General features: G+C 37.0%; 2 protein-coding genes and 1 non-coding gene across 4 annotated transcripts; 2 read left to right on the plus strand and 1 right to left on the minus strand.

Moving 5' to 3' along the window:
- Positions 1-337: 337 nt before the first annotated feature.
- Positions 338-409, plus strand: TRNAH-GUG (transfer RNA histidin (anticodon GUG)). The gene has a single exon. It is a non-coding gene; the product is annotated as a tRNA-His (tRNA).
- Positions 410-740: 331 nt separating this feature from the next.
- On the minus strand, positions 741-2,543 carry LOC149016938 (alcohol acyltransferase 9-like). Its single transcript, XM_089153790.1, has 2 exons — positions 1,893-2,543; positions 741-1,830 (listed from the first exon to the last, which is right to left on the minus strand). Exons 1-2 carry the CDS (start codon positions 2,319-2,321, stop codon positions 910-912), a joined length of 1,350 nt encoding a protein of 449 aa, XP_089009916.1. The 5' UTR covers positions 2,322-2,543; the 3' UTR covers positions 741-909.
- A 4,646-nt stretch (positions 2,544-7,189) lies between these two features.
- On the plus strand, positions 7,190-11,469 carry LOC149016939 (mitogen-activated protein kinase homolog NTF3). 2 transcript variants are annotated; one of them, XM_089151233.1, is made up of 4 exons: positions 7,190-7,516; positions 7,673-7,832; positions 8,378-8,803; positions 10,331-11,469. In XM_089151233.1, the coding sequence occupies exons 3-4, from the start codon at positions 8,381-8,383 to the stop codon at positions 11,012-11,014; spliced, it is 1,107 nt and encodes a 368-aa protein (XP_089007359.1). In that variant the 5' UTR covers positions 7,190-7,516; positions 7,673-7,832; positions 8,378-8,380; the 3' UTR covers positions 11,015-11,469. The 2 variants fall into 2 exon arrangements, with proteins under 2 accessions (XP_089007359.1, XP_089007358.1); XM_089151232.1 differs by having other exon boundaries at positions 7,190-7,832.
- The last annotated feature ends 206 nt before the right edge of the window (positions 11,470-11,675 follow it).

An 11,675-nucleotide genomic window follows, 5' to 3' on the forward strand; every position in this document is an offset into this window, starting at 1 on the left:
AATAATAATAGTAATTAACTTGACATTGAAAAAACATATACCTAACAAATAAAATAAAATAATAGGTAACTTGTGACCTTATACAAATGGATATAAAATTAAGACAAGTTATAATTTAGTTGAAAAATGAGATTGGTTGAATGATGCATCATCATTGCTAATTTAATTCTTCTGATAAAATCCCACCTAATAGGGAGTTCAAAATTTAATACTTAAAACAGGTATCTCTCTTCATTATTAGATTTGGTTGGTATTTGTTAAGCCTTATCACAAAAAAGAAAAAGTGTAGTTTTTTGAAGCAAAGAGTAAAAACAAGTTTGAGTTATTATACAACTAAGTGGCTGTAGTTTAGTGGTGAGAATTCCACGTTGTGGCCGTGGAGACCTGGGCTCGAATCCCAGCAGCCACAGTTACTTTTTGTTATAATAATTATTGAATTAGGGAAACAAAAATTGCCTCGGCCCATAGATTCTTTTCGCAGTCGCGCTACCATTAGATGGACATTTACGTCATCAATTTGAGATCCGACGGCTTAAATCAAAAGTGTAGCGCACACTTGCAAATATAACTTCCCTTTTTATATTCGAGGGTTTCAAATTAGTCAAATTTGCAAATTCATGCCCTTGTAAACAGACCTTAAATCACCATTCCTCTACTTCTACCTCATATTCTAGCAGCGGTGAGATTTTTCATGTAGTACTCAAATTTTTTAGCAACACTCTCCACCAATCCGAAACAAGCAATCAGGTACTCTTTCTAACTAAAGTAAGGATTATCTTAGTGTTATTTTACAGAATTAAAATGGTGTAAACCAGTTTTGTGATCGGTAAAGCTAAACATGGATGGGTTTTACGTAGGAATTTCAGGTCATCCAAACACTAAAACAACTCAAATTTCATCTATCGATCCCTAAATTCTTACTTGATCCTCTTCTTGTTCTGTAGCAGTGAAATTTTTCATGTAGTACTCAAATTTCTCAGCAATACTCTCCGGTACCGACATCAACACACGAATCCCATCCACTTCACTGGCGACCGGCAAAAAAATGCAGTAGATCTCACTAGCTAAGGGACCTAAGTGGATAGGTTTCCCTTCCCCAAAATCCAAATCATCTAACCCTAATTTCGCCCATTGAGAAATCACTAAACTCATAGACAGGTCTGGTTTCACTCGTCGTTCCTCTAGATAATCGACCATGGACCTCACGTATTCTTCTGTGAGCGCCGCCTTGGCTTCTTGAACCAATTTTACTCCATGGTGGATGTTTGGGTAGGTAGGCTCCATTAACTCTCTAACCGTCGTCTCAGCACACCCTAGCACGAACCCATTGCCGTAGTAACCTCGTGGAAGCTCTGGTTTCAATCTGTTCCTTATGTTCACAGAGAACAGAAGCTTTATCTTCAGAAATGGTGGTGGGTTAAGCGACTCAATCCAAGATCGCCATGTGTGCGATGCCAAAGCTTCGAATGAAGTGCATTTCAGCGAAGGCATGCAACGCTTCTTGAGGTTGAGGATCTTAGAGTGGTCGAAGGTTACGCTTATGGGTACCAGTGATTGTGACTGAGATTGCAAAAACTCTTCCAGATTCTGAATTCCGGTGCCGGTGCAGTTGGTGTTGGCGTTGTATTCTGGGTGTGTGAATTTTATGTTTCTAGGGTTTCTTGGTCTCAACATTTGGCGAGTATGGAATGGTGAGATAGGAAGAGGATCGTCAGACTTGGTTGTCAAATGAGCCCATGCTTGCAAGAACTGAGATGTGCCGATCCCATCACACACGCAGTGATTGATTGCTGTACACATAATCATTCCTCCGCCATTGAGATACGTCACCTGTAACAAAAAAGTTTCAGAAACTGAAACAAACAAATACAGAGGAGCGGAATCTGTCTGACCTGAATCACGAGAGGAGGGATATCCAAAAAGCTTCGAGCTTCAACCCTGTACAAGAGTTTCCTCCAAGATGAGTTGGGCAGGCTTGAAGCTTCTAGGAATTCTTCAGTTGTGAAATCCATGGAAGCTTCAGCGAACAGAGCACCTTCTCCATTACAATCAATCTCGAGTTTTTCTTCGTCTTCTGCACAGATTCTTAACCTCCCAGCTAGCGGATAGTAATCCACAAGAACCCGTGACAGAGAACATTTCAGGGTCTCAACGTTTACTGATTTTTTGTAGAGGTACACATATTTAATGAAGAACCTTAGAAACTTCTGGTCATCAAGGTTGGAGAGATAAAGACTATGTCTTGGTGTTGGGGCCAATGGGCGAACTAAACTCGGTTGGCTTTGATAATGGCAATCAGGAATTTTGTAAGAGATGAGCATGATTGAAGGTGATCACCTCTTAGGCTCAAAGCTTCCAAAACAGGGGAAGGGTTGGAGCTAGGGAAGTGAGGAGATGAAACGAGAAGGCATTTTGTAGACACATCAACAGTGAGGAGTCACCCTTAGATCTAGAGTTAGGTTTCTATCATCCTTGCGTGGATTCCATAACATGTAGGAGCTTGAAGCCATAAATAAAACTTGGACCATCCATTAGTGGCTGCTCCACATCTTTCGATTATGTGGGTAGAGCTGCAAACTCAAGAGAAAGTGAAACCCTAGACTGATGATGAAGTTCAATGAAATATCTTCAGTAAAATCTTGACAGAGATTTTAATTTGACGGACAGAAATGTATCGCATGACGGTTCTATGTAGGAGTGGAGCAAGGAGAGAAGTGTATAGTCTTTTTCCACTTTGGGGCTATCATCTTTTTACCTTTTTAGGCAAGATTTTATGCTCTTAAGATTCACCTTGTCAAGTGCAATGGGTATGCTACAGTTTCCAAACTTGCCCCCCTACCCTGAAGCTTTTAAATAGAATCCAATTCTAATCAATTCTATCTTAATGCTGCAAACTGTGGGAGATGCGAAAAGGGTTTTTCAAAGATAGATGACTTTGAAAATGGCATCATATCTGCAACCAATTCAATGTATGCAAATGTATAAGCCTTGAGCGTTTCATAAGTGTTCTTTGTGCTCGAACCCAGAGGAAACAAAAAGCTACAAAGTAAAGTTGTTAAGGCCTTCCTCTGTAATTTTCAATAGCAAGTCACTAAATTCACAAATCTTCCCACCCAAAATATGCATACAAAATCTTTGAATTTTGTTAGAATTTCAGAGAAGGTAAGGAACCCTTTGGATGATTGAAATAGAAAGCACTATCAATGTAAAGATGCTTGATAAAGGATATGACATATCTTCACTCTCAGATATTTGAAATTCCACTTGTACCTATTTGGATTCCAACATCCAAGAAGGATATTCTGTTTAAGTGGATTCAAAATTTTCTTTTTAGGTGGAATCTTATTCTTTAAATGAGCAGTAAAAACCACGAAAATGACATAGAATTATCCTAAGGAACCCAAAGATTTTTCAAAGAACCATCATTATTCTAATTTCTTGAAGGCATGCATGAACTTTTGAATTCTGGGAATCAAATCAACCTCACAAATAAGGTAATTCTGATATGATGTCCACCATCCCCCAAAATCAAACTGAGAATATTTTTCGATAGATTTGAGTTTGACAATCTTTCAGTCTTGACCTCTATCATTAAAGTTTCATAACCAGTTCAAAACTCGCAGTTTGTTTCATGTAAAGGAAAAAAAAAAGGTAAGAATGAAAATTTCCAATAAATTAGGGTTTTCTGTGTTTTGTTTTAATTTAATTTAAAATGTTAAAAAGAAAATAGTGTTTTACGTGTAGATCCCTTAGTGGATCACAAACAAATATTGTCCCCTCAATGTAATATATTACCTGTGGGTCCTAACCAGAATATTTAAATTTTAAACGTGGAAGGACCAAAATGCCCCTCAAATTATTTAATACATTGTATTATTATATATTATTTTCTTTATGGGTATATATATATATATATTTTTTAATTATATAATTATCAATTATCTCTTTTTAAAACCTAAAAAGTACTTTGATTCCTCCATGCACTAAAGGGACTCACATGTAAAAATACTCAAAAGTAAAACAAGATACAATCCTCCGGCCAAATTATCATTCTAGTTCATGGGCTTGGTTCGTTGTAACATTACTGTCTTTAAACTCTTGGCCCAATTGTAATGGGCTGGGATGGGCTGGGCTTAAGTTTGGATTGGATTCTCATGTTATTTCTAAGATAAGATTACTAGGTCGTCTTCAACTCCACCAAAAAAATAATGATAATAAATCACTTTCAATCCGATCGATGATGACGCCACAAAGAAGAAGACTTTGGCGGGTGATCCTTACCTTTACATTTAGCCATTTAGGCTTTAGCACACCACGTGCTTTCAACAACTTTGCGTCATTTAGATGGAAAAATTCTCGGGATCAATGAATGGATTATATTCTATCCAATGAAGCTTTCTTTTTCCCCGTTTTTTTGAATTGACGTATGATGTTGAAACCTAATCGCAGATTCGCAGGAAGAAAAATAAAGAATTCAATTCTTCACGGACGAGCGCGAGAGAGAGACAGAGAGAGAAGAGGAGAGAATGGATTTGAGGCAAAGCAAAGGCCCCAGCGAGGGCGTAAAGGAATGTCGGCAACGAATATCTTCAGAGTTGAACTTCCAGTTCCAAGTTCAGATCAAGTACGCGTTTGGGCGGCGACATTACAGCACCCAACCGTCACCTTTTCAACCACAAGGGACCTGTTTGTCTACATTCTGGTGATTTTTTTACTTTCTTTGCTTAGAAATCAGTTCACCTCTTGGATTTGCAATACATGAGAAGGCAATAAGAAAGGGTCTGGAGTTAGGAGATTTTTTTCTCTCAATATTTTTCAATCACCTGTAGGGGTGGGACCACTTTTATGTGCTGATAAAAATAAATCAAAATTTGATCCTTTCTTCGTGAATCCCACTCCTATCGTGTGGTGTGGCTGATTACCAAGTAAGGTAGCATTTTCGGTTGAACTACCAAAAATTTGGCAAAGTACCAATTCTTAGCTTATGAATTTATGTAATTTGAATGCCAATGGTTGTAATAGGTGACATTTATAATTTATTTGTTTCTTACCCCCAAAAAACGGAAAAGCATGAAAGGATCATAGACTTTTACCATAGGGGTAGATGATCCAAAGTCAAAAAAATACTGAAATAGGATGAAATAGACATTAGGAAATCATATTGTCCAGTAGTCAATCCTTTTTACTGTGAGAAAAAAAAAAAACACCCTTTTACTTGAAGCATAAAAAAGGGCATTGATACTATTATTGATCCTCTAGCTTTCGACCATCAAAATGTGGACTAAGTGATTCTTCACCAAAATAATTTATCTATCAATTGATCTTACATACACCATGGTTGAGGAAAGCTACCTACGTATTATCCTATGGTATCCTCCTATGATCTATCTCTTATGATCTGGGTAGTTTTTTCTTTGATTGACTCGTGATTTAAAGATTTTCCTTTCTATCTTCATCAATATTAAGACATAAGTCATCATTGATGTAGTTTATCTTGTTTAATTTATTGGTGTAGATGGAGGATGAGAAGTATAAGTCTTAAATTCAAGAACCTTCACCCTATTAAATTTAAAATAATAATTTATTTTTAGTTCTTTACTTTTTTAAACTAATAAAATTTGGGGTCAAGGTTGAGATAGACTATTACAGTTGTATTTATCTATTATTGTTTGAACATAAAATGGGGTGGTAATTTACAGTCAAACCTAACACGTGGGGCGTTTAAAGATTACATGAGTAGGTTTTGAGATGATAACTTGACAACTTAATATCAAACCACCCTACTGTTTTCCAATTGGACCCCAAATTGTCCAAATATTATACGACATGAAATATCATCATGCCCTTAACTGGAAAAAAAAAAATTACCTCTACATTGATATTTGTATTCGTATATACATATATATTAATACAAATGCTACATGACTAGATAATAATCTTTTAACCTAATTTCTACCTAAAACAAATCTCTTGCCAATAGAAAGTATATATTTTTCCATAATCAAAAGTCTACAGAATATTTAATTGAAAAAAGAAGAAGAATATGCTTCCATTTAATTGCAAAATACATTATTTTGCAATTAAATGGAGTCGGTCGCATCAAATTTTATCTTCCAATCAGTTCTATTTGATGTCATATCGAATACAATATCTATATTATACATTTTTTTTCTCAACATTTGTCACTTGTCACTTAGATTATCTTACATCTAACCCATAAACAGATGAAATTGCCACGAAAGAAAAAAGAAAAGTTGAGAAGTAGGGTTTGAAGGAGAGGTTAATTAAGAACATTCTGTTATGTGGACCAAAAAAAGTGACGATTTTGCTTGCTCAAAGCCTATGTAATGGGTTAAAATTTGGAGCTTTAATTCAAAGTATGGCGTGGATCATGCACCATATCCATATTGGAGGCCAGCCATGTTGGTTGGTTGTGATTAGGTAGGTGATGAGGGTTGAATGGTTGATTGGTCCTCACTTCAGTGCAAACAAAACAATTAAAAAAACACATGTTTCTTACATTCTTTAATATTGTATCAAGATATTGTTTTATTTTCATAATTATCATAAAACTCAAAAGGAGAAAAAGAGGTGTACCCAAAAAAAGATAAAAAGAAGAAAAAGAAAACAACATTGGTGTTGGAAGGTCTCTTAAGTTATGCCATTCTGACTCATCAAGTTTCTATAGAAGATACGGAATTTGGTCAAATTTTCAAAGTAAAATACGTGACTTTATAACATAGATATTTTATTATATGAACGAGAGAGTACATATAGATTCGAAGGCATCGAGTGTCTATCGTGTATACTGAGAAGCTTAGAATTTTCACATGTACATTTGTCTTCTCCATTAATGAAGGCCAGATATATTAATTCTCAATAAAGGAAAAAATAAAAGTTTATGAAATGTTTTTATTCCCTCATATTTGAATATTTGATAGAGAAAAAGCCCATCACACACTTCAGTGTTCTCTTATACATTGGTTTGACATACAAAATTTCAAAAAAAAAATAATAATAATTTAGAAACCGACCAAGCCCATTAGTAAATGGATTAGGAAAACAAACCGGAATCAAAACCAGACATTCCCATACTGGACCGGATTCGATTCGAGACGGTTGACCCCGACAGTGGCTGGAACCGGACGTTTGACCCCCGGGTTTTGGGGGAAATCAGAAGTTAGAATTTAGAAGCAAAGGCAGAGAAGGGAAGAGAGGAATTGAAGCCGATCTGGATAAAAGCATTGATGATTAGCTGTTACTTGCTAGTTGAGCGAAAATGGGAATTATCCAAGATTCCTAAACTTATACTGGGTTTTGGGTTTTCTCTCTTAACGACTTCGATCCCCATTACTGAAGTAAAGGGAAGATTTTGTTAGGTTTGTAGATCTGAATAACTCTACTGTTTTCTGTCCACGCCAGAGAAGTCGAGTTCTTTCGGATCTCAAGTGTGGATTCCAGAAGAGGTGGGACTTTGAGAGAATGGGAGTGGAGTTCGAATTTGTGGCAATAAGAGGTTTATACACTATGGGGCTTTGTTGGGGATTGTTTTAACTCTGAACCCATTGACTTTTTTTCTGTTATTTGTTTGATTCCGGGGAATCTTTTTTTTCTTTCTCTTTAATTCTGAGCGATTTCGATTGAGCGTAATTCTATCGACTTTTATCACCAGAATTACGGTAGAAAGCTTAGAGCTTGGAATCAGGGAGGGTTCAGAAGATGTAGGACAAAGAGATTGACGTGGATAGGGGAGGAATCTGGAACAGAACTGCATAAGTGGAAGAATTCGAAGATTTCTTGATAGATATTTATATTCTCACTTTTCGCTACAAGTAAGAATCTGTTAAAACTTATTCCGCTCATCTCTTTTTACTCTTGTTTGATGTGGTGTTTCTCTTCAGTTGCTTTCGTTTACCCTGTTTTCATGCTTTATGATGTGGTGTTTCTCTTCAGTTGCTTTCGTTTTCCCTGTTTTCATGCTTTATGTGTTTACGCCGCCCACCTGCCTTTTTTTGGGAGAAAATTTCCTATTTTTCCTCTTCATTAATGTCGTACTGGTTACAAAACTTTAAGCAAACACTGTTAATTTTGGTAACTTTCATGAGAATAATTACCTCTGTATTGCCCTTGATTTTTTCTTTTTTTCTTTCCTTTTTGGTAACTTCAAAAATTAAGTCTTTTTGTCGGATCTTCTATGGCGCGAGCTTAAATCCCATATTACCTTAGTTGCAGAATCTTAGACACATATCATTCCCAGCGCTAATCTTTTCATACATAAAGAATGATCTATTAATTCCAGAACTAATTTTTACTCTCGTCTTATTGGTTCACTATCCTTCTGAGTGAATTATGTTATATGGATTGTGACTACTTGCAGGAAATGGCTACTCTAGTCGAGCCACCTAATGGGATGGGATCCAGAGGGAAACATTACTACTCTATGTGGCAAACTTTGTTTGAGATTGATACAAAGTATGTTCCCATTAAGCCCATTGGTAGAGGAGCTTATGGTATTGTCTGCTCTTCTATCAACAGAGAAACAAATGAGAAAGTTGCAATTAAGAAGATCCACAATGCCTTTGAGAATCGTATTGATGCACTGAGAACTCTCCGAGAACTGAAACTGCTTCGGCATCTAAGACATGAGAATGTGATTGCTTTGAAGGATGTTATGATGCCTATCCACAGGAGAAGTTTCAGGGATGTCTATCTGGTTTACGAACTTATGGATACAGATCTCCATCAGATTATCAAATCTTCTCAACCACTTACTAATGACCACTGCCAATATTTTCTTTTTCAGGTTTGTATTTTCCATGGAACTGTAGTTTTTGTGTTATTTTCGGAATGATTAGCATTTTGTCTGGGATTTGCTGCTTCTTTTGTCATAAAAGAAGAATTTATATGCGTAATTTTTCTCTCATGAGACACCATTAGAAATCTTTCGAGTGTCCATCCTGTCTTCAATATCTAGAAACTCTTCTATTTCTTGGTTAAGAATGATGAAAAGGCCAAGCGTACATCAAAAATTTTTTTGTAGCCATTGTTAGCTTGGTCGCCAATATCCCATATTTCTTAATATCAGGTTGTAAAATATGGCCTGAGCCGATGTTTGTGTTCGCTAAAGGGGGGGGGGGCAAAATTATTTGGTTTAGAAAATTACAGGTTCATTGGCATAATTTTCTCAGTGAGGTTCTAACAGAAAATTCATCATGTTGGGTCTATATTCAGTGAGGAACTGTTAATTCATATTCTATGAATGAGTTGCTATGAGTAGTGTGAGGCTGATCACTAATAATGAAGAAGAACCCATATATATTGATTCAGCTGATTTCATGGAAGATTCAGTTTAGGATGTCTTGAGTTATTTTGGAGTCTTTGGATGATAAAATGGTTCATCAAAAACCTTTGTGGAGCTTATCCCACTTCCATTTTGGAATCCATGTCATATATTTATCAGATTGATCGAAATTAACTACCTTATATCCTGGGGTCGGGTTGGTTAGTAACTGGTTTTTAAAATTGGTTGAGCTGAATGTTTGTTTCTTGGTATCCTGATTATGGTTAGGCTGATTAATTTTAACCAACACCTCATTTGCTTTAACATCTTTTATTGAATTGAGGAACAATGGCCCTTCATAGAGTTGTAGCAAAAATGTATTCAATTGTATTACTGTTTACTGATGTGGTACATTTTGATATTTGGTGACATATTGTTTCTTCTTTTCTGCTCTGCTGAGATAGTGGGAGTGGAGTTCACATATATTAAGCATGTCTAAATGCACAACTAATTTGTCAAACATGGTTACATCTCTAGATTCTATCAACTAGCAATGGATTTCGCCTCCTTCCTTTGTGAAATCAATGCTTTCTGGATGTTTACCATCATTCAGCAGTTCGCTGTGTTGCTGTAAAACCACTAAGTTACCAGTGCTTTAGACATATTTTTTCTAATGAGACTGGCAAACAAAATTGTAGAAAAAGATTCATACTGATGACAAGCATCCCTTCATTCTCTGGTTGCTTTTTGACACCCCTCATTGCTATGTTGCCCAGATTCTTGGTGATTTGCAACTAGTTTTCTTTAGGTGTGTTATAGTGCTGAAAGTTGAGTCGAAATGACTAGGCTGAGTTCTTGATGGACTTGATTAGTTGTAATTACATGCAAGAACTTGTGTCTGTGCCTCTGTATTTTGACCTTTGGCTTTTCTTGTCTTCTTTCCTTGCGATCTTGTTAGGTTAGATGCATACAATTCTTGAGCAAATATACTTTACATCTGATTTTATCTGTTCATGCAAAATGAAACTTATTGGCATCTCTTGATTGCAGTTGCTTAGAGGACTTAAGTATCTCCACTCAGCAAACATTCTCCACCGGGATCTGAAGCCAGGAAACCTCCTTGTGAATGCGAACTGTGATCTTAAGATCTGTGATTTTGGACTGGCACGCACCAGCAGTGGCAAAGGCCAGTTCATGACTGAGTATGTTGTCACCCGTTGGTATAGAGCCCCTGAACTTCTCCTCTGCTGTGACAATTATGGGACTTCTATTGATGTCTGGTCGGTCGGATGCATTTTTGCTGAGCTTCTAGGCCGGAAACCCATATTTCCTGGTACTGAGTGCCTCAATCAGCTTAAATTAATCATTAATGTTCTTGGAAGCCAAAATGAGGCTGATCTTGAGTTTATTGACAACCCAAAGGCTAGGAAGTTCATCAAGTCACTCCCATATTCCCCTGGCACCCCCCTATACCATTTGTATCCTAATGCAAACCCTTTGGCCATTGACCTGTTGCGAAGGATGCTTGTCTTTGATCCATCCAAAAGAATTGGCGTGACAGAAGCTCTCCAACATCCTTTCTTGTCTGCTCTGTATGACCCAAGATGCAACCCGCCTGCCCAGGTCCCAATAGACCTCGACATAGATGAGGACTTCGGTGAGGACATGATCAGGGAGATGATGTGGAAAGAAATGCTTCACTACCATCCTGAAGCTGCTTCGGCCAATGCATAGGAAAACTCCATTATGCGGCGAGTGCTCAGAAGCTGGTCCATTTTGGGACAGTGTTATCTATATAGAATGTAGTACCTTCTTGCTTCCACTTTTTTCTTTTTTTGCACTATTGAAGATGCATGCAAGACTTTTGTGCTGTTAGTACCTGAGATAACTAGGAATTTTGTTTTGAGAGTCGTGAGGCGTCTGTTGGTTCGCGCTGCTTTGCATGGTAGCTGGCCTCTTTTAGGTTGTATATAAGTGTGCTGTTGTTTGTGTTATGGACACTTTTGACTTCATTGTATATTCGTGGTTGATGTATCTGTAGTTCTGTACTACGATCATAAAAAGTTATGGATGATCAACTTTTCCTTTGTCATATATAGAATGACCTGTGAATCCATACGTGCACATGTACACATGCACATCGTTGCTTAATCGAATTATTTGTGCTTCTGGGGACTACAATTTTGCTTTTGGCCATGGATTGATATAGCTGCTTTCGAACTTTGTTGTTTCTCTGTTGTTTGCTTCATGGTTCAGAGTTTCTGAACAACACGGAAATCTGTTGTGAAGGCTCAAATACACTCGTTCCAGACTTGGCCAATGATCACCAACGGAATACCAATACTGGGCAAGTATCAGTTAATGTCCCTATCATATCCACACTTAAGGGGGAAGG

The sequence above is a fragment of the Hakea prostrata genome, chromosome 4, assembly GCF_041222555.1.
Source record: "Hakea prostrata isolate BN-2017 chromosome 4, UWA_Hpros_2, whole genome shotgun sequence".
Lineage (NCBI taxonomy): Eukaryota > Viridiplantae > Streptophyta > Magnoliopsida > Proteales > Proteaceae > Hakea > Hakea prostrata.